General features: G+C 37.2%; 1 protein-coding gene across 1 annotated transcript; it reads left to right on the forward strand.

The window, feature by feature from the left end:
* Positions 1–1,002: 1,002 nt before the first annotated feature.
* Positions 1,003–19,452, forward strand: LOC120081821 (E3 ubiquitin-protein ligase KEG). Its single transcript, XM_039036994.1, has 16 exons — positions 1,003–2,067; positions 3,572–3,931; positions 4,029–4,259; positions 4,401–4,532; positions 4,625–4,961; positions 5,068–5,225; positions 6,554–6,711; positions 8,891–9,012; positions 9,223–9,357; positions 9,859–9,983; positions 10,145–10,249; positions 10,364–10,597; positions 16,551–16,884; positions 16,986–17,174; positions 17,302–17,607; positions 17,771–19,452. Exons 1-16 carry the CDS (start codon positions 1,322–1,324, stop codon positions 18,995–18,997), a joined length of 4,899 nt encoding a protein of 1,632 aa, XP_038892922.1. The 5' UTR covers positions 1,003–1,321; the 3' UTR covers positions 18,998–19,452.
* The last annotated feature ends 4,433 nt before the right edge of the window (positions 19,453–23,885 follow it).

Here is a 23,885-nt window from a genome sequence, read left to right on the forward strand (position 1 = left end):
ATATTTTAATAGTCATCTATCTTATAATAGTCGAAAGTAGTTGTCGAACTTGATTATCGAATTTGATTTTTGTTGGAGTTTGTAGTTGGAGGTAGTTATCGAAGTATGAAATTGGTCCCGTGAAGGTGGTATTAGAGTTTTTTTACCAAAGTTTGTCGTTAGAGGTGGTTTTTGTAGCCTGAAGTTGGTCATCAGAGTTGGTCGCGTGATCGTAATTGTTGAAGTTGATCATCCAAGATGATTTTTGCCGGAGTTTATAGTCGAAGGTGATTGTCGAAGCTTGGAGTTAGTTACATGAAGGTGGTGTTTAAGTTGGTTGTCGTAGTTGCTCACAGAGGTGGTTGCCGGAGCTCGAAATTGGTCGCTGGAGTTGTCATCAAAGGTGGTTGTTGGAATTGCTTGCTCACAGGTGGTCATTGAAGTTGATCATCGAAGGTGATTTTTGTTGGAGTTTGTAGTCAGTGTGGTTGTTGAAGCCTACGAAAATGGTTGTCGGAGTTTGTCATCAAAGTTTGTTGTCAGAGGTGGTTGCCAGAACCTAAAATTTGTCATCGAAGTCAGTTGCGCAAAGATGATCGTCGGAGTTAGGTCACTAGAGTTGTCATCGGAGGTGGTTTTCGGAGCCTGAAATTGATCGTGGGAGTTGGTTGCTGAAGTTATCATCAGAGGTGGTTGTCGGAGTCTGGAATTAGTTCTCGAAGTGTGACAACGATAGTGCCAATAGTAGCCGGTGGGTGGAGCCATTGAAAATATTGGAAGAAGGGAGAGTTTGGGTGATTTGGTAAAATATACAACTTAACATTTAAAGTTAGTGAGTCAAATATTGAATATACTAGTTCAACTTATGTTGGTGAACTAAACACCCCTCGTTGTATTGTTATGTTGTTGTACTTAAAAAAGAAAAAAAAAAAAGAAAAGAAAAGAAAAAGAAATTGATAATTAAACCATGATTTTACCGAAGAGGAACGAACTCACCGATAGTTGAAAAGGAAAAAATGGAATTTATCTGAGAACCCCAATACTTTTTCTCTCCTCTAAAACCCTTCTCCCTCTCCGTTGGATTCTTTTGTTGATTGATTCTCTCCACAACCATTTGTGGGAAAAGCTGTAGGTAGCTGATTTCTTATTTAGTAAAATTTTTTCTGAAACTAAGCTGATGGATCTGCCATTCCACTCCCACTTGGCTCAAGTATAGCTTTTGGCATCATCGACATCAATTGAGCTTAAATTCTGAGCTAAAAGTTATCTGGGTCTGTTTCTGTTTGGTTTGGTTTCTTCTGGGTAAGTTTCTAGGGGTCGAAGATCACCGGAAGTGAAAGAAATGAAAGTGCCCTGTTGTTCCGTGTGCCAGAATCGGTACAACGAGGAAGATAGAGTGCCTCTTTTACTTCACTGCGGCCATGGTTTCTGTGCGGATTGTATGTCTAGGATGTTCTTAGCTTCGTCCGACTCGAGGCTGTCGTGTCCGAGATGTCGCTACGTGTCGGTGGTTGGGAATTCCATCCAAGCGCTGCGCAAGAACTTTGCAGTGCTTGCATTGATCCACTCCAGCTCGAAAACGGCAGTGCCGGCATCAGAATTCGATTGTGATTTCACGGACGATGAGGGAGACGACAGTGAGGGTGAGGTGAATGTCGACGAGGAATCGCTCTCTCGCCGCCGATGGAGTGGCGGATCCTGTACGTCGACCTCAGGAGGGTGCGGACCGGTGATCGATGTTGAAGTACACAAGGATTTAAAGCTATTGCGTCAGATAGGGGAGGGTCGGAGGGATGGCGTTGAAATATGGACTGCTGTGCTTGGCGGCAGGAGGAGCGAGAGCACAAGGTGTAGGCACCAGGTTGCTGTGAAGAAAGTGGCAGTGGGTGATGACATGGATTTGGGTTGGGTTCTTGAGCAACTTGAGAGCTTGCGGAGGACATCGATGTGGTGTCGAAATGTCTGTACATTTCATGGTGCAATGGAAATGGATGGCTCCTTGTATCTAGTTATGGATAGGTGTTACGGTTCTGTTCAATCTAAGATGCAGGATAACGAGGGGCGGCTGACATTGGAGCAAATACTGAGGTTTTGATTTGATCTTCTAGTTGGAATTGTTGGTTCTTAATTCTTTCATTATTATAAATCTAGTGCTACCATAATTTTCACACGGGGTGGGCTCATTTTTTGTACTGCCCTTAGCATTTGGGTGGATTCTTTGGCCCCCTTCTTGTATTTTGGTGTTTTGACAATGCAATTGTTTGTTTTTTTTTTCTTTCACTTTAATAACTGACACAAGAATTGGTCGCTTCAGGCATGCTCCACATTGTGGCAGCTCGTTCAACCTTAGGATGGTAGTTAAAGTAAAGTTCTAGCTAACTCACTACACGTTCTAGAAATTAAAATCAAAAGTCATTAGGAGTAAATCGATGGCTTTGCTTGGGATAATGGCATCTGCGAGTGACGTTTATATCTTGAATCTAGGTAGGGATAGCTGCTCTGTGTATCAATACCTGAATAAAATGCTATATTAGTTTTCTAGCAATTGGAGTTTATTTTTTAAAAATATTAATGAAAGGGTGTAATTCGTTCTCACTTTATTAGAACTTGGAATCATAAGGAGAATGTTAATCACCTTTGTTGGTACAACTCTAAAGAAACTCATAATAACAAAAGAGGTTTGAGAGAGAACACCAGTCAGAGCTCAAAGATTTGAAAAAAGGGTGTTGAAGAGGCCAGCTCTTTCTATTTTATCTAATGGTCACTTATACTCTGGAATAGGCTGTAGGAGGCGTTTCATTTTGATCAGCTCTTTCCTAGCTCATTAAAGGATTCTGTATTGCAAGATTTCTGAGATCACAACTCTAAGGATACGTATGAGCTATATCATGGCGAATGGTTTTTTGGTCTTTCATATAAGTAATTGAGGCTGAGCATGATAGAAAAATCTGGAAAAATAAAATTAAGGGGGCTGTTTGACCCACCAACTTCTTATGTTGATGTAAACAACTCAACTTCAATAGTAAGCATTATTGAAGTTTACACATTTATCGAGTAATTCTATCTTTCCATCATTTTCTACTTTTTATATTTATCGCGAAGAACTCCATTTCCCCCTCTATTTCTACTTTTCACATTTATCGAGTAACTCCACATTCATCTTTTAATCTACTTTGCACAATTATCAAAAAATTCCATCTTACAACTCTACACTTAAAACCCAAACTTACTAACTCCACTCAGTATAACACCCCCTAAAAGCTTGGATCAAGTCTGGACATGGTGTGCTGTGGGATCACTTGAGCCATAAGATATTGACATTCTTCTTGAAAGGGATCATAAAAATCAAAATAATTTTAAATTCTGTAAGGTTTATAACAAATTCGTTTGGATCCCTAAGAGTTCAGAGAGTTTCAACCATAAATGAAACGAGAAAGAGCTACATATATAAAGATTTTATATTTAAATTCTCTTATGCATCCATCTCCTTTATCTGGAGGAATCAGTTTTTTTTAGGAAAACGAAACAACTATTATTCGTATTAGCTTTCTATGAACTTTCTTCACATTGTACATGCATTTGCCAATTCTAGGTATGGTGCTGACGTGGCAAGAGGTGTGGCTGAACTGCATGCTGCTGGTGTTGTATGTATGAATATAAAACCATCAAATCTTCTTTTGGATGATACTGGTCATGCAGTGGTTTCTGATTACGGACTTGCTGCTATACTAAAGAAACCTATGTGCTCAAAAGCTAAATCGGATTGTGATTCATCGAAGATGCACTTGTGCATGGAATGTGCAATGCTTAGTCCACACTATGCTGCTCCTGAAGCGTGGGAGCCTGTTAAGAAGTCACTGACGTTCTGGGATGATGGGCTTGGTATGTCTGTAGAATCAGATGCTTGGAGTTTTGCCTGTACGTTGGTGGAAATGTGTACTGGTTCCATCCCGTATGTGTGGCTACTCAATCCTGTAAAGTGATGTTTCTTTATCTTTCATCAGTTCTGGTTATCAGGTAGTTTTAAAAGTGTTGATTTTGTTCTGCAGGTGGTCTGGTTTATGCACAGATGACATTTATCGAGCTGTCGTCAAGGCTAAGAAACTACCTCCACAATATGCAAGCATTGTAGGTGTTGGAATACCTAGGGAATTGTGGAAAATGATCGGTGACTGCCTGCAGTTCAAGTCTTTGAAAAGGCCTACATTCAACAAAATGCTATCAACATTCCTTCGTTATTTGCAAGAGGTTCCACGAAGCCCTTCCGCAAATCCTGATAAGTAAGCAATTCAAACACCTTTTCTCACATTAGAACATCTCTTTGCATTTTTGGAGCTACTGCCTTAAGAGCCAAGACAGCTATTGGTGCTTTTATTCTTGTTTTCTTACCCAGAATTCTCATATTATTGGTGTAAAAGCAGTGACTTAGCTAAATTCTCTGGACTCTATATCACGGATACTGAAACCTCTCTCATGTCTGATTTGGAAGTTTTTCGTTATAACCTTGGTCATCTGCATTGCTTCGTGTTTGATGGAGACTTCAATGGTGTTAGGCAAGTTGATCATCACCTGAAAATTGCTGTGGTGGTTATGTTAACAAATACAATACAGCTAAATTGTAATTCCTCCCCTTCTGGTCATGCAGAAATCTTCTTGTAAAAGCTGCATCCGGAAACAGTAGTAGCTTCATCTCTAAATTGTTAGAAGCTCAAAATGATGAGGGTCAAACGGCTCTCCACTTGGCTTGTCGACGGGGCTTTGCTGAAATTGTGGAGGTTATTTTGGAGTTCAAGGAGGCTGAGGTCGACATTTTGGATAAAGATGGAGATCCTCCGCTAGTGTTTGCTTTAGCGGCAGGATCCCCAGAATGTGTTCGTATTCTCATTGAAAAAGGTGCTAATGTTTGTTCTAGGTTGAGGGAAGGGTTTGGCCCATCTATTGCTCATGTCTGTGCCTATCATGGCCAACCTGATTGCATGCGTGTAGGTCTTTGTTAAACTCTATTTATCAGATGCCATTTTGGTAGATATCTCTCTTCTAATGTCTTACAAAATTTGATCAGATCCCTTCATACTGAAATCTGTGTAGGAGTTACTGTTGGCTGGAGCTGATCCAAATGTAATTGATGATGAAGGCGAATCAGTTCTGCACAGAGCAGTCACCAAGAAATATACGGATTGCGCTCTGGTTATTTTGGAAAATGGGGGATGTAGATCAATGGCTATATTGAATTCAAAACATCTTACGTAAGTAAAACATCCTCTTCATTGAGTATTTTTTTTTATTAGCTCTTTTGCGGTTTCTCGACCCCTAACGTTAGGCTGTCTTTCTCTTTCCCTTTGAATATATGGTCTTTTATCCCATTCTTTTTATAGGTTTTTCTGGAGTTATAAATTAATAAATGTCTCTGGATTGAGCAATTGTGCAGAAATACAGTATTAATGTCTGGAGTCTGTTTATAAATTAATAAATGTCTCTGGATTGAGTGATTGTGCAGAAATACAGTAGTTAAAGTGTGTGCCTTGCCTGTGTGTTCTTGTGGAATATAAATAGGAATATTTTTTGTGTAATTAAAGTGCTGCTGTTCCACTGCCTGTTTTGTGGCTTGTAAAAGATTGTCTTACTAGTATTTTATTGAGAGTGCATTTGGATGGTGTTGCCTGTAGAAAGTTAAAAGTCAAAATGTTCAATATTATCAGAGGAAAAAAATAAGTCCAAGAGAATTACGTAGAATTATATACAAAGATAATGCTCCAATTCCTAAACATCATTTTGGAATTCTTTACCGTTTTCATTCCCCTTCGTGACTATTGTTAAAGGCAAATTGTCATTCCTTGGAAAGCTAAATCACTTTGTTTTTCAATTTTAGTAATATTATGAACTTCTCTATGGACTGTTGAGAATGACCTCGTGTTTGTTTCGGGAAAGATCCTTGAATTAGTAACGATTTCCTTTGTAATCTTTTCTTTATGATAATACAACCACTTTCTCCATAAAGATGCTTTTATAAATTATATTTTGCATTCCTGTAATGATTATCCTTCCATGCCTTTTGTAGTCACGATTTTCTTCCATAATCTCTCTCCTCTGAATATTATGAATTCCTTTTAAACTCTAGTCTATCTGTCGGTAATATGTTACATTTCTTATCAAAATGGTACTTTTTATACTAAAGTACAATATCCTCGTGAACATGCACAGCACAGGTTAGGTGCACTTTGGAAAACACGGCATGTGTTGAATATCCTACATCCCATCCCTAAAGATAAAAATTTCTTCCACCGAGGGAGCTTGGCTGTCACATTTTTTATAATTGGAGCCTAGACTAGACTTTTTATTATGTCTTCGGTGGATTCATTTTGAACTTCACTATGAGGCTAGTTTGGATTATCTTTTTTGTTTTCCTGGCTTAGCTTCCAAAATACATGATATAAGTGCACATTCATCTTCTCAGTTGATTTATCCTTTTAGTACAGCGTTCCTTCCCTCTACCAACTAAGTGACACATATACCATATTCATACTTGGAAAAATTGGAAGGAACATCTTCATATTTCTATTTATTCTGTTTTCAGACCCTTGCACATTTGTGTGTCAACATGTAATGTCGTCGTCGTTAAAAAGTGGATGGAAATTGCAACTGCCGAAGAGATTGCTGAGACAATTGATATACCAAGCGCAGCTGGAACTGCATTGTGTATGGCTGCTGCTCTAAAAAAAGATCGTGAAAGTGGTAATGATAGCAATTTGTCAATTGGTATTGTTAATTGTTGCATTTAGTGAAATTCATAAGCCAACTCATGGATGGTAAGAGTTCTGATTTGTAAATGTAGGCCATGAGTTTAAAATCCATTTGACCAACTTCTGCTTTTGAGTTTTCTGATTATTAAATGATATGGAAGAAGACAATTATCGTAGTTATAAGCCCAGTGGACATAGAGGAGTTGGTTTTGCATTCGAGAGGAGTTTATGAGTATTTAGAAATTCTGTAAACTAGTCCTATAATGTAGCTTGTTTTCAGCATTCTATTGTTTTTCCTAAGTGAATGTAACAACCCGGAACTAACAAACTGCCTCTTCAAGGTCCTATATTATTTGGCATGATTTTCTTCTGTTTTCTTATCATTAAAACACACACAAAAAAAAAAAAAAAAAAAAAAGAAAAAGAAAAAGAAAAGAAAAGAAAATAGTAATAATATAAAGAAAAAGAAAAGAAAAGAAAATAGTAATAATATACACACACATACATATGTAAATGATGCCGATAAATGATATCCATTATTGTAACTGTGGACCTATGTTCTCTAAAAAAAAGGTGAAGATAGGGCATTTGCCTTTTTACTTGAATAGCTCAAGTCTTTCATTAATAAGTACTTCCATATGGTGATGGTACTGTAGTTCTTTTGTGGCTTAGCATTGTTACTCTTGATTAGATTTTCTCTTGGATTATTGGTTTTTTTTAAACAAGGAAACGACACTTTTCATTAAGGGAATGAAAAGAGACTAATGCTCTAAGATACAAACCCCAATTGCAAAATCCATAACAGAATAACATAGTATCATAATGATAACAAAACTAATAAGGAAAGATGAAGGCATCCCAACCGCAATAAATATCTTGAATGGAGTAAACTGCAAACTTCTTAGATAAAGAACACCACAAAGATCTTGGATTATTGGTGTATCCTTCTAAATTTAGTGGAATAAAAGTTCTGCACTTCTACCTGCCATTGGAAGTAGATTATTGTTTTTATAAGGAGCATCAAGAATACGTTTTTGACAGAGAAACAATTTCATTGATAACTGATATAGGGAAGTAAAACTCCAAAAACCTTATTGGTGAATTACAACAAAGATCTCCAATATCAATCATCCATATTCATAGGTTATGCTAATATATGATGTATCCACCCGTGGATAATCAATTATGTGAATCTTGTCACTACTTTTGGCTTCTGACTTGGTTTTTGTTTTCTTTTTGTTTTTCAACCACTGGGAAAATATATTATATTTTTGGGAGTGATAGTGAAAAAGTTGATGAATCAGCGCCTTTTGACAGAACCATATGTGGATTAGATGGATGCTTTAAAACTAGATGGTAGATGCCAACACTGTGAATTTTCTTGTTACCACCTTTACTTGTGTACAATGCCAAATAACTTAATTTACAAATTGGAAGCGAACATCTTGGATTGTTTTAATTGAAAACTAACTTTTTTCTAATAAATATCAGAGACAATTTATATTCGCCACCATGGCAGCTAAATGATTTGGAGGAAGCCTTGTGTAGTCTTGATCTTTAGTGGGTCATGTCTTTAAGTTGGCTATCTTCTATTCCCACGTCCTTTTTTCAGTTTTAAGTGTTGGCTTTTGTCATCCTGACTTCTGGTTGTACTTGAGGCCTCATAGGAGACTGGAAAGGGTAAGATAGGAGAATTTCTGGAAGGAAAAAGAGAGCAAAAAATGCATCTTGGTGCAGTTCCTTTTATAGTTTTTAATTTTATTTTTAAAAGGGAAATTTTCACAGATAGACAAAATGTCAAACTATTTACAGAAATAGCAAAAAAAAAAAAAAATACTGATAGACACTGATGGACTTCTATTAACTTTTATCAGCCTCTATCAAAGAAGATTAAAATTTTGTTATTTTATGTAAATAATTTCCCCTTTTTTATTTTTGAAAATCCCCCTTTTTAAAACAATATTTTTCTGATTTATGGATCGTTTGAGTTAGTTTTAGTCTATAGAGTTACTGGCTCCTACGTTTTCTTTACTCCCCCCTGTCATCTTTTCTTTTAAACAATAAATGACTTGAACTGGGACCTCATTGGTCATTGCATATTTTATTTCTTTCACTATTTTTCCTGATTCCAGTAATTGCCCCATTTATTTGTTACTTCATGCTGCTTGTAGAGGGAAGAAGTCTAGTTAAGCTATTGCTTCATGCGGGAGCAGACCCAGCTGCCCAGGATGCCCAGCATGGACGGACAGCTCTTCACACTGCTGCAATGGCTAATGATGTTGAATTGGTTAAGGTATTATAACAAATATATAGATAATGCTGGTGCGCATGGATGTTAAGAATAAGATATCTGCTCATACGACTAACTTTTATTTCTTTTCCCCTTATTTTCCAGGCTTTCAAATTGTTTAGTTCTGCTTTTTTATTTAAAAAAAAAAGAAAGAAAGAAAGAAAGAAATTTATTTATTTATTATTATTGTTGTTTTTTTAATTTTTTGGTTAGCTTATTCTTAATGCGGGGATTGATGTCAACATCTGCAATGTGCACAATACAATACCCCTTCATGTAGCGTTAGCCCGAGGAGCTAACTCATGTGTTGGATTGCTGTTGTCTTCTGGAGCAAATTATAATTTTCAGGTTTGTTCAAATCTTTGTAAGATTATTTTGTATCCCCCCACAAAACAAAATAAAATAGAAAAGAACAACATTTTTTTGTGTTTTGAAGTGAAACCCGTTTTTCCCCCCTCAAAAAGCTCTCACAGACGATGCATGTGACAATAAACAAATCAAAAAGTTGGAAAACATGTAAAGAGTATATTGAATAGGATACGGTATATGACCTCTTAATGGGCTTCATTCACTAAAGATGTCTTACGCTCTGCGCTTGTTGTCAGGAGTATTTCTTATTGACTTTTCACTTTGTTTATTCTCGGGTTTCTGGTTTCCCATACATATAGTATAGGTTTGTGCATATTACCATATTTCATAATTTAATTTGTCTGTTATTTGTATCAACGAATGTTTCCAATTAGAAGAATTGTTTTCCAATAATTATTATGGTTGTTACTTCATCTTCTTTTCTTTCATAAGGAGAATTTCTTATGCTGTCTGCTTACAATTCTTTCCAATTGCTGTTAGGATGACGAAGGCGATAATGCTTTCCATATTGCAGCAGATGCAGCCAAAATGATACGTGAAAATCTTCAGTGGCTCATTGTGATGCTTAGGAATGCAGATGCTGCCGTTGAAGTCAGAAACCACAGGCAAGTACCAGTTGGCTGTATTTACTATTATTAATGTTGTATTTGAATTGATGGTAAATAATGTTGTATGGTATATGTACGACATCTAAATCAATGCTGTGGGAATAGAAATGAGAATCGAAGTGTAATTTTTCGTGATGAGAAAATTTATCTGGTGACAGTGGCAAGTCAATACGTGACTTTTTAGAGGCCCTTCCTCGGGAATGGATTTCTGAAGAACTGTGGGAGGCGTTGGCGTATAGGGGCATTCTTCTATCTCCTACAATGTAATTTCTAGACGTTACCTTGTTCTTCCTTGTACCAAAATAACTTCATACTTCTACAATTATTTATGTTCATTATTTTGAGAATTACGGTTTGTGAATTTCAATCATGACTAGATTTGAAATTGGTGACTGGGTAAAATTCAAAAGAACGATGGCAGCCCCTACTTATGGTTGGCAAGGTGCAAAGCATAAGAGCGTTGGGTTTGTGCAAAACATCTTGGACAAGGACAACCTCATGGTCTCATTTTGCTCCGGAGAAGTTCATGTGTTAGCAAACGAAGTTATAAAAGTCATCCCGCTGGATAGAGGGCAGCATGTCCAACTTAAGAAAGATGTAAAAGAGCCCAGGTTATATATGTACACGCCAATTTCTATGTATATTAGCTGATCATGTTTTAATGACTTGATGAACAGTGATTCTCTATTCGTATTTTGCAATCTGTTTATTTATTTATTGTTTTGAAAAGGACAATCTGTTTATTTTTAGCCTAGAAGAATATAGGAAAACTATGAACTACAAGTTTTTTTTCTTCGCATTAATGTATCCATGCAGCTAATCGATATCAGATATGGTCACATGTTTATTTTGATGCCTTTCAGAAAAAGGGTTTATTACCTCAAGAGGCATTTACAAGGGAGATCACAAAAAAGACTTCTTAATTGGTTAGGATTAGGAAATTCTTTGATTGAAAGCAATAGGGGAACTGGGAACGTTTATAGGATGGATAGGAACGTAAGCCCAGCTCTCTTGTCAATAATAATGAAAAATAGGATAGGTAGTTTGTGGCAAGTAGTTTGAACTTTCAGACTTTTTAGCTTCTCTTGCGACAATTTTGCTTCCCCTTCTTTTAGCTTAGATCCTATCTTTTTTGCAGCTTTGCTTTGTCCTTTGTTTTTTCACTTATCTTAATAAAAGTTGGTTTCCATAAAGAAAAATTGGTTAACATCGAGAAAGTAGGACAGTTGCATTACTTTTTGGTTAAAGGTGCTCAACTATAGGGCATTGAAACAATTAGGATTCTGCATCTCTTAGTCCTCTTTTTTCCGGTTATAATAATTTTATGTTCTCTCCCAAGTCTCCCACATGGTAAACATTTTTCAGAATATAAGAGCCATACTTGAATAAGGGGTTATGAACAGAAAAATAGACTAATGTGTTTATTTTTTCCTCTCTTTGGTAGTCTGCTTTCTTCCTTGTAGTGTTTGTAGCTCCTGAAAATTTTGATTTCTAGTTAAGACATCAGCCACAACAAGAATATCGATACAGAAGAGGAGAACAATCAGAGACATCATTATGCGAGACCTTTTTTCTGTTAGGTTGAGCAAAAAAGTTTCAAGCCTTGGTATTACTAGTAGGGTTTCTCTTGAACCAATGCTGAACAGAAAGTATATTACTTCTATAGGGGTCATGAGCAGAAAAATAGACTAATTTGTTTCTTTGCTATGGTGTGGGGAGTTTGGCTACAGAGAAACAATGGGATATTTAGAGAGGTTAAGCAGTTGTGTGATGAGGTTTGGAAGGTGGCAAGTGTAAAACTCTTAGGTTTGAGAAAGAATCAGAATACTCTATTCATTCACCAAAGATATGAATATATACAAGTGTACAAAGTATAGAAAAGGAAAATATCACAAAATATTTACAAGAATGGAAAACCCTAACTATAGAATTATAACATTCCCTCTCAAGTTGGAACATATATATTAATCATGCCCAACTTGTTACATAGATAATCTATACGTCTTCCATCCAATGCTTTCATGAAGATATCTCTTAATTGTTCTCCAGTCTTCACATATCCTGTAGATACCAACCCTTGTTGAATTTTCTCACGTACAAAATGGTAATCAACTTCAATATGTTTAGTTCTTTCATGAAATACTGGATTAGACACAATATGAAGTGCTGCTTGATTATCACACCACAACTTTGTCGGTGTGGTGATTTCAAATCCCAACTCAACAAGAAGTTCATCTATCCAAATCAATTCACACACAGATTGTGCCGTTACTCTATATTCTGATTCTGCACTTGAACGTGACACTACATTTTGCTTCTTACTCGTCCAAGAAATCAAATTACCACCAACAAAAACACAATACCCTGAGGTTGATCTTCTGTCTTCTTTAGATCTTGCCCAATTGGCGTCTGAGAAACATTCAATATTAGTATGACCATAATCCTTATATAATAAACCACGCCCGGGAGCAACCTTCAAATAACAAAGAATTTGTTCCAATGCAGCCCAATGATCGACTATAGGGCATGACATGTACTGACTCACAATACTTACTGAATAGGCTATGTCGAGTCGAGTCACTGTAAGGTAATTAAGTTTTTCCACTAACCTCTTATATCTTTCAAGATCTTTTAGCAATTCTCCATCTTTTGTGAGCTGTAAGTTGGGCATTATTGGGGTACTACATGGCTTAGCTCCTAGCTTTCCTGTTTCAGTCAACAAGTCAAGTACATATTTTCTCTGTCATAATAGAATTCCTTTCTTGCTTCTTATTACCTCAATTCCTAAGAAGTATTTCAATATGCCCAAATCTTTTGTATGGAATTGACTATGAAGAAAGGTCTTTAGAGACTGGATACCTAAAGCATCATCACTAGTAATCACAATATCATCCACATATACGATTAACAAGATGACACCACCCTCAAATCTCTTAAAAAAGACTGAATGATCTGACCTGCTCTTCCGCATTCCAAAGCTTTCAATCACCTGACTAAATTTACCAAACCAAGCTCGTGGGCTCTGCTTTAATCCATACAAGAATTTACGAATGCGACACACCGTTCCATTCTCCCCCGGTGGTTGCTCCATATACACCTCTAGGGGTGTACATAGTCCGGGTTGGGTCGGGTTGGAAGATTTTTGTGGACCAACCCAAAAATTCGGGTTGGCTAATAATGAACCCTATTAGTTCTTTTTTGGAGAGTCAACCCAATCCAACCCAACCCAAAATTTCTGGGTTGGGTCACCGGTTCGTTCTTTCTTTCTTTTTTTATTTTTTATTTATTTTTTTATTTGACTGTTTTTTTCCGTTACTTCCTTAATCATTCTTTTCTCATTCTCTTTATAGAATTGCAGTATATCAGAGATTGCAGTATTTATATATTTATGAAATTCCAACATAGAATGAATTTGAGATTCCTATGTAAGCACTAGAATAACAGATGTCCATGGTCCATTGACATCAAATTTCCGACAAGAGGCTTTGAGTTATTTCATAAAACTTGACACTCAAACATGAAAAGGGTACCTCAATAGAAAGCCATTCAACCCATCTGAGTGTGAAAAGAAACAAAACAAAAGCTCCTGTTATAAAAATAGAGTCTCTATGTCTGTCTCTTATACACATCTAGATGTGTATAAGAGACAGCTAATGATGAGTCGTTCGTGAAGCTTGGAGCAGTAGGCGAGGCGAGGCGAGGCGGAGATTGGATCTGACGAGATGGAGATCGGATCTGATTTGATGAGGCGATGGAAGCGGTGAGGGGAGCAGTCGACTGGCGATGGCGATGGGAGTGGTGAGGGAAGCGGCGAGGGGAGCGGCGTCCGGCGATTCGATTGGCAGTTGATGGCGAGGAAGCGGCACGGCTAGGGTTTCAACTTCAAGACAGTGGGGTTGCTCGGGCAGTCGGGCTCGCTGCTTCGCTTCGCAAATCGCAACCTAATAAGTTTTAACTTTTATTTTTATATATATATATTCGGGTTGGATCGGGTCAACCCGACCCTGAAATGGGGTAACCCGAGACCCAACCCGAATTTAATATTTTTTTAACATTTTTAACCCAACCCAAAATAAAATCTAACCCAACCCAACCCTTGCGGTTTGGGTTGGGTAGTCCACGTTGGTCGGGTTACCGGGTTTTTTGAACACCCCTATATACCTCTTCTTGAAGATCACCATGAAGAAATGCATTTTTAATATCAAGTTGATGTAAAGGCCAATGATTGATTGAAGCTAATGAAATAAATAACCTCACAGATGCCATTTTTGCTACAGGAGAAAAAGTATCAGCATAGTCAACGCCATAAGTTTGTGTGTAGCCTTTCGCTATGAGGCGCACTTTTAACCGAGCAACAGAACCATCAGGATTGACTTTAACTGCAAACACCCATTTGCAACCGATAGCCTTATTTCCTGCAGGGAAACTAAATCCCAAGTACAATTATCATCTAAGGCAGTCATCTCTTCCACCATTGCGGCACACCAACCAGGATGAGACAAAACCGCATGAACAGTTTTCGGGATGGATACAGACTCAAAGGATGCAATGAATGAACATGTGGAAGGCGACAAATGGTTGTATGAAACAAAAGAAGAAATAGGATGAGCACATGTACGTTTACCTTTACGAAGAGCAATATGAAGATCATCACTCGTTTCTGGATCCAATGACGAAGAAGACTCTAGTATAGGGCATGAAGGAGGTTGTCGTCGAGTATAGACCTCGGTGGGTGGAAGCGTAGAGGTAGCCACAGGTAGAGATGAATCAGGAAGAGGATCGGAAGGAGAAATTACTGTGTAGAAAAGGTAATCATCCTCTAATTCCGTATGCTCTCGCTTACTCTTATTCGAAGAGAAAGACGATGATGAAAAAAATGGGGTATGTTCAAAAAATGTGATATCAGGAGAGACGAAATATTTATTTAGATTAGGACAATAACACCGATACCCCTTTTGGACACGGGAATAACCAAGGAAAATAAATTTTAAGGACTTTGGATCCAGCTTGGTATGCTGAGGCCGAACATCTCGAACAAAGCAGGTACAACCAAATATTTTGGGTGGAATGGGAAATGTTGCTTGGGGCATAAAGTACGAAAAGGTATCTCACCCTTAAGAATGGAAGAAGGCATGCGATTTATTAAGAAACAAGTTGTGGAAATAGCATCAGTCCAAAAGGATTTTGGAACATGCATCTGAAACATCAAAGCTCTGGCTATCTCAAGGAGATGACGATTCTTTCGTTCTGCAACCCCATTTTGAGTTGGAGTATTGACACAAGAAGATTGATGAAGAATGTCATGGGCATCTAAATAAGACTTGAGTGTATGAGAGAAATATTCCTTAGCATTATCACTCTATAGGATTTTAAGAGCACCACTAAACTGAGTTTGAATTTCAGCATGGAAGTTACGAAAATGAGAAAATAACTCAGAACGACTTTTCATTAAATATAACCACGTAACACGAGAATAGTCATCGACAAATGTAACAATATACCTAAACCCTTCTTTGGACTCAACAGGACATGGACCCCAAACATCAGAATGGACTAATTCAAAAGGAGCACTAGCTCGTTTATTGACTCGAGGATACGAACTCAAAGGATGAAATTTAGCAAACTAACATGACTCACAATCTAAAGAAGACAAATGTTGAATATAAAACTCTTAGGTTTGATAAAGAATCAGAATACTCTATTCATTCACCAAAGATATGAATATATACAAGTGTACAAAGCATAGAAAAGGAAAATATCACAAAATATTTACTAGAATGGAAAACCCTAACTATAGAATTATAATAGCAAGGTTCAATGCCTCCCTGTGGGGGTGTCAATCATTAGATCTTTTTGTTACTATTATCTTACTTTGATTTTGTTGAATTGGAGTCTCTTTTTAACAAACATAATGATGCGAGTTGTGATTAAATGAGTTTTAATATGCAACATTTGTAAACTCACATCAATGATTGACCCAAAAACTAGATGAGTTATGATAAATTTAATTATATCAACACTCTAACATTCCCCCCACTTGTAGGCTTGAAAGTTTGTGGAAGACTCAACAACTAGAAATCAGTATTAATTAGGGAAGATATGATATTACAGAGGTTCGAACATAGGACCTCTTGCTCTGATACCATGTTCAATCATTGATTGACTCAAAAGCTTAAGCTAATGGGTTATGTTAAATGTAATCATATCAACACTTTAACCGTTATGCTGTCTCGCTTTCTCGTTTGAAAAGTGCATCATTGGAACTGTAGATTGTATGGGTCTCTTTTCTAGTTGGGCTTTGTTATTTTTGTATGCACTTGTACATTCCCCTCGATTAAAGCTCTGTTTCTCACCATTTTTTAAAAATAACTATTGCTTGGTTTTTTCTTTGTTTTCCCCATGAGCAACTTATTTGCTTTTCTTAAGATAATTGAAGTTTTTCTCCATTTTAAAATCCAGACATAAAATTTTGATCCATGTTGCAGACACATGATCTATCTGTGCCTGTTTGAAGTCTATTAATTTTGCTTATTTATACTGATACTGATATATCTGTTTTATTAGGTTTGGGTGGCGTGGACAATCACGTGACAGTATTGGAACTGTTTTATGTGTAGATGATGATGGGATCCTCCGTGTTGGATTTCCTGGAGCATCCAGAGGATGGAAAGCTGATCCTGCAGAAATGGAAAGAGTTGAAGAATTTAAGGTTGGAGACTGGGTTCGCATCCGTCCCACCCTCACTACAGCAAAGCATGGATTAGGGGCTGTAACACCAGGGAGCATCGGTATAGTTTACTGCAACAGGCCTGATGGTAGCTTATTGTTAGAACTAAGCTATCTTCCAAATCCATGGCTTTGTGAACCAGAGGAGGTCGAACCTGTTATTCCTTTTAGGGTAATGCGATCTATTTCTATATTATTACAGGGCCTCTTTCTTTTCTTCTTGTCCCTTATTTGGTTGTTCATTTTTCTGATACTTAAAGATCCCGATTACAGATTGGAGATCGGGTGTGCGTTAAGCGCTCCGTTGCAGAACCGAGATATGCTTGGGGTGGTGAAACTCATCATAGCGTTGGAAGAATTAGTGAAATTGAGAGTGATGGTCTCCTCATAATTGATCTACCAGACCGTCCAATTCCTTGGCAAGCTGATCCTTCTGATATGGAAAAGGTGGATGATTTTAAGGTAAATTTCTTTTCTCCCCGTGTCTCGACCCACCTCATGATTTGATCAGTAGTTGCTTCATTATTTGACCATGCCGTTCTTTCTCCCCTCCGATGGGAGTCTTTGTAAATATCATTATTTTTCATAGGTCGGTGACTGGGTCAGGGTGAAAGCTTCAGTGTCGTCTCCAAAATATGGATGGGAGGATATCTCAAGGAACAGCATTGGAGTTATTCATATCTTGGAGGAAGATGTAGAGATGGGCATTGCCTTTTGCTTCAGGAGCAAGCTTTTTATTTGCTCTGTGACTGATGTTGAGAAGGTGGCTCCTTTTGAAATAGGTCAAGAAATACATATATTGCCTTCTGTCACTCAACCTCGTCTAGGATGGTCAAACGAAAGCCCTGCTACAGTTGGAAAAATATCTAGAGTTGACATGGACGGGGCATTGAATGTGAGCATGTCATGTTATACTACTATTTTTGCACTTTATGATGAATATTTGTCTCCATTATGGAGTAGATGTAGAACAATCTCATAAGAAGCCACAAGTTTGTTATTGATATTTTAGTTACCCCTTCCACATTCTGGACTAAGATTTGTATATTTTTCCTTAGGTCAAGGTGGCAGGGAGACAGAGTTTGTGGAAAGTTTGTCCAGGGGATGCAGAACAACTTTCGGGATTTGAAGTTGGTGATTGGGTACGTTCAAAGCCTAATACAGGGAATAGGCCTACTTATGATTGGAACATTGCTGGAAGAGATGGTTTCGCAGTGGTTCATAGTGTACAGGACTGTCTATTCCTTGAGTTGGCTTGCTGTACTCGTAGAAACAGGTGGCTTGCTCATGCTTCGGATGTTGAGAAGGTTCCATGCTATAAAGTTGGCCAGTATGTTCGGTTTCGTCCTGGACTATCCGAGCCAATGTGGGGTTGGAGAGGAGCTCGATCTGATTCACGTGGCATCATAACCAGTGTGCATTCTGATGGTGAAGTTAGGGTGGCATTTTTCGGTGTCAGCGGGTTGTGGAGGGGCGATCCTGCAGATCTTGAGGTAGAACAGATGTTTGAGGCTGGAGAGTGGGTGAGATTGAGGGAAAATACCAACAAATGGAAATCAATAGGACCTGGTAGCATCGGTGTGGTGCAAGGATTAAGATTTGAAGGGGATGAATGGAATGAATGGAATGGAAGAATTAGTGTGGTGTTCTGTGGGGAGCAAGAATGTTGGGTTGGCTCTATTACTCATTTAGAAAGGGTGAACCAGTTGGTGGTCGGACAGATGGTTCAGGTTAAATCATCCATAAGTCAGCCAAGATTTGGCTGGTCAGTGCACAATAGTGCAAGTGTTGGAATGATATCAGCTATTGATGGAGATGGAAAGCTCAAGATACATACTGCAGCTGGGTCTAAAGCTTGGATGCTAGATCCAGCTGAAGTAGAGTTGGTACAAGAAGAGGAATTTCAGGTCAGAGACTGGGTTCGAGTCAAGGCTTCTGTTTCGACACCGACCTATCAATGGGGAGAGGTGAATCATTCAAGCATTGGGGTGGTTCATCGCAAGGAAAATGGAGAACTTTTCGTTTCATTCTGCTTCATGGAGAAGAAGCTGTGGCTATGCAAGGCATGGGAAATGGAACGGGTGAGGCCAGTCAGAATTGGAGACAAAGTGAGGATTAGAGAAGGGCTCGTTGCACCTCGTTGGGGATGGGGAATGGAGACTCATGCAAGCAAAGGCCAAGTGGTTGGAGTCGATGCAAATGGGAAGTTGCGGATTAAGTTTCGATGGAGAGAGGGTAAACCATGGATCGGAGATCCTGCAGATATTGTTCTTGATGAGAACTAACACGATGAGGACACTTTGCCATACCATCGTTGCCATACTGCCATATGTTCTCCATCTAAGGTGGCTTTTGAGCCTAGTGGCTTCAACTCCTCTAGCTCTGCTTTTGCTGCTAAAGCGAAACCGTTTCATCATCACACTAACACTGTGCAAACGAGAACATCCTGGTAATATAAATATAAGCTGCACCGTACTGCAGACAGATTTATTACCGAAGGAGCCAGAAGGGAAGGCATGTAACTGACTGACCTTATAATCATAGGAAACACAAGGAGAGGTATGCAGATAGATGAGATTTGCTACCCCTATCTATCCTTGTCTCATAAACAATATTTATAGCAATAGGTAATCTGAGTTCCCAGGTAAATATATATGTATAACACTTGATTGTTATCTTCATTGTACAAATTGAACACTAATATTTTTAGTTATAGAAGATCTAAACGTTAATATTTGAATGTTCTATTTTGTCTATGGCTGATCTCTGGCCCTCCCATTTGTTTTATTGTCTTTCTACATAACAGGGATGGCCGAAGACAATTTCTTCATGTTGGTGAGTAGAATAGAAATATTTGTTGATGAGAAATAGTTTTTAGAACAATTTTCAAGAATAGAATTTAGACATCATGTTTTATGCTAGGAATTGAAGATTTTTTAAATGTAGATTACAAAATAAATAATTTGTTATATATTATTGTTTGTTTGTTCCTTTTTTCTTTTGTCTTGAATGAATTGGGGAAAGGAGGGAAAAAAGTACTCATTAGTAATTGTAGCTAATGTATAGTTGTCTTCAAGTTATGTGTATTTATTATTGTCCAATATAAATATTTTAATTAATTGAACCTAATAATTTAAATTATTTTTTCATCACCAAAATTTTAAGAAATTACTGATGCAGACAAATATTTATTATTTCATATATATATATATATATATATATATTTTAAAGAAGGAACTTCATCGAGGCTGAATAAACATATTAGCATAATTCTCATTAAGAGTAGAGGACATCCAACTAGAGTGAGATGAAAACTAACAAGCCTCTTAAATCTTTTATACTAAAAGAAGAAGGGTGAGCAACAAAATTAGTTATAGTATGCACTATAGTGCGAGTAACAAAATTACACGACAATTACATTCAACAAAAGAGTGAACACCAATCCAGTGCACGAGAACTGATAATTTGTAGAAATACAAATTATTATAACTCTTTGTTTAGGATAATTAGGAAGATTAGTTAAAAATGCATTAACTTGAAATGAAATTCATGAAAATAAATAAACTTCTCATTCAAACATTTACAACATGCATTATCCTGAAAATTATAAAATCTAACATCTTTGAATGCAAGAGTCTTGTAAGAAGAAGCAAGAATCGACTAAGGAAACAAAAGTTGCCACTGTGGACGCATAAAGAGAATCATATCAACTTCAAACTTGCACGCAAAGAACCATGCGTTGAGAAAAAACATGCAAAGTAGAAAACGACAAATGCGTGGGCGGTGGATGTCAACTCAAGATGCAAGTTGGTAGCTAATTTGAGACAGCTGTGCCAGAGTGAATGGACGTATGATGCGAATATTTGGGACAGCAGGACATGAAATTAAATGCAAAGGTGTCAAACAATCGAAATTAAATGCAAAGGTGTCAAACAATCATTAGAAAGAAGCAAAGAACATTCATGTGATGCCTATAAATAGCTCATCGAGAATCATTTAAGTGTTAGACTTTCTTCCAAATGATTGACCAAAATTCTACCCAAACTTCTCCACACTTCCACCATTATCTTCAATCTCTCGAGCTTCTCTTTGAAGAGAATTATGAGTGAGAATTCAGTCTTTTTTTTCTCCAAAAAGGGAAAGAACACTGCCAACCTTTACAACCACCTTGAAGCAACCCCCACCAAGCCAAAGGGAGCAAAAGATTGCAATCGATGGCTTGACATCTCCATTTCCTAACTTAATATTTCTTTTATTTGCAATTTGTATTAAGTCTTGAAATTGAGAAACTCTACATTTCTTAATATAAATGTGATTTCCATTATCTTTCATCCATCCATACTTCTTCTTGTCTTCATAGCGTGCAACTAAATTCCTAATGGGTTGAGAAGATTTTTACTAGCATTTTCACAAGTTCTGCATGAGTTAAAGTTCATCTTGTTTAATGTGTGCTTATTACATTGCTTAAGTTCATCTAACAAATCGATTTAAGTACCAATAATCAACTGCTTAAGAAAGCAAGTGATTGTGAAGTTCATTAAACAAAGAGAGAAGTCGTTTTAGAGATAAAGTTAACATCTTGTTTGAAATTAATCGGTGCATGCGCCTAGAGATAGGACAAATGTGGCATGAAAACATTGATAGATGAGTTCTTCATTTTATGAGTTAATAACATGAATGTATACTCATGCATTGCTTAGGAAAATGTCAGTTAACCTTCTTAGCCCTGCTTTATTAATTGACTTTTCTTTACTTCCACTCACGTTGCTTTTATTGTGACTGCATCCATCATTCTGCGCATCGTCACCATCACATACACTCAACGCATCATTACACCACTATCAGCTTCATCAATCATCATCATCCATTTGCACCATCATTTGTAATTAATTTATCTTTTAAACAGAACTTCGTTTGACGCATTTATCAAGCACTCATTGCGTTAAGATCGTCCATTCAATTCAAACACATTTTTAATCTAAGTTCTCGTGTTCGACTCTGAACTCACCAAGAACTCTTTTTAGACTTACACTTGGATTAGTTAGAGAAACTTGCGTTTAATATAAGATCATTCATTGTATCCAGGAACTAAAGCACGACATAAGACAATCTTATTTCACCAACCATTTTCAACGTAATAAGAACCAACAAGGCAACAACCATGTTTTTTGTTTTTGAGATATCAACAGACGACTTATTAAGAGCATGTTTCAATCGAATTCCACAATCAAGAGCTTCAACGACTCCCCTCTAAGCTGAAGGAGAGAAAATAAACCAACTCTGGTAGATTTGCTTTTCAGAGCTTTGATGAGCAACCCATGATCAAACTGCTTGTACCTGACACAGATAGAAGATCCTTGAGAGTAACAAACGTCCACCCTAAACCATCGATCATTTTTTCGCTGCACCAAGAGACATTAACATTGAGCTTTTAGAATCAACTTGAAGGAGGAGACCATCTTTCATGACTCACACAGTTCTTGAACCTTACTGGATTGGAGATCACATTAGTGCCACCTGAAGAGAGAGGAAGGTAATTGTTAATATGATTGAACACTTGATAAACATTAGACATCTTACAACGAGCTCCCGAATAAGAAGCTGACTTATGTAATTCCAAATATTCCACAAAAAAATAGCTTTTAGAAGATCCTCAACCCTCAACTTGCTCATAATCGAAGACCAAAGATCCAAAGTCAACCATTTTTCCCTACAAGAATCAAAGGAATCAAATAAGATGGGAAAGTATTTACATAACACTTTTTTAGAGAACTTACACAACCATATAACATGGTGAGACGACTCTTTCAAGTTCCTGCAAAACAAACAACAAGTGTTAGTATTGATGCCTCTTGTTTAATATTAGTGTGAGTTGGGATCGAGTCATTAATAATCTTTCACATACATATCTTTGCTCTTTAGATGACCTTGATTTTCCAAAAATTTTTCCACCATTAGTTGAGGAAGAGGATCATTTTTTGGAAGAAATAATAATGGTAGCTAGATGATAGACACCTTTAACAGGAAAAAAAAAAGGTCCTTTAATGTCACTGCTCCTGATAATTTCATTCTTTAACTGCCTTTTTCCGCCCCGGGGGTGCATTAAGAATACCTTCAATGTCAAAAACATGAAATTGTTTTTTATGGTAGAGATCTTCCAACCATCATTGTCCTCTAAAAGATTTTTCACCTTTTTATCTTTGAGCTCATTACTTACCTACAACTTTTACAATTTCCCGCCTAACAGGTCCAAAGATCCTATTAAGATGTGAGCACCATTTCCACCTTTTATTGGTTTTTTTGGCCCATTAATCTCAAATTTAATTAATTAATATTTGATGATAACAAACCTAATTTATTTATCAACAATCTGAGTGTTTTGAAAATTCCATTATATAGGGCTTGGAATAACTGTTTCAATGCAATTTGAATCACTCAAATCAGAGTTTAAACGAAGAATATATGACCGAAACAAGCTTAAGAAAAAATCCCGAGTTGATGACATGATAGAATTTTTCTCATCAAAGTGGACCAATTGAAAGGTATCACTTGGAGCAATGGAAGAGTAAAACATGGTAGTGTTGGAGTTGATGCCCTAAATCTCGTGGGTCATGTAGTTTGTATTTGTAATGTACAAACAATTTTATTGATTTAATAAAATATGAGATATTTTATTCGTCATTTAATAGCATTAACCCACAAACCAATAAACTAACATCCAAAGTTATCATTTGTAGCTTAAACATATATGTAGAGACATATAAGTGGATCATGTTTAAGTGGTAACCTAAATGGTTTGTAGAAGATAGATAAGGTTGGGTACCTTATCTTGGTGACACTACGAATACGACTCGCTTTGTAGATGTTACAATTTTTGTATAGTACTACAAATGATCTGATCCTGATCATTCATGTAGAAACATGTGAGCGAGGGTATTCTATACAAAGGAGTTTGTATAAGAACGGACCACGAAATGAATAGTCTCATTATATAATGTCGTACATAATAGAGACTTACATTTCACCATGATGACCATAGATGACATGACCTGAATCCTGAATGAGTTGTGAACTCCTGTCTATGAAGGTAGTCCTTTGATTTGTATAGGTAAGAGTGGCCAAATCGTTGACTCAATAAACCTACCATTTTGGGGATTCGTCTGATTAGGGAGC

Source organism: Benincasa hispida, chromosome 7, assembly GCF_009727055.1.
Source record: "Benincasa hispida cultivar B227 chromosome 7, ASM972705v1, whole genome shotgun sequence".
NCBI classification, from domain to species: Eukaryota; Viridiplantae; Streptophyta; class Magnoliopsida; order Cucurbitales; family Cucurbitaceae; genus Benincasa; species Benincasa hispida.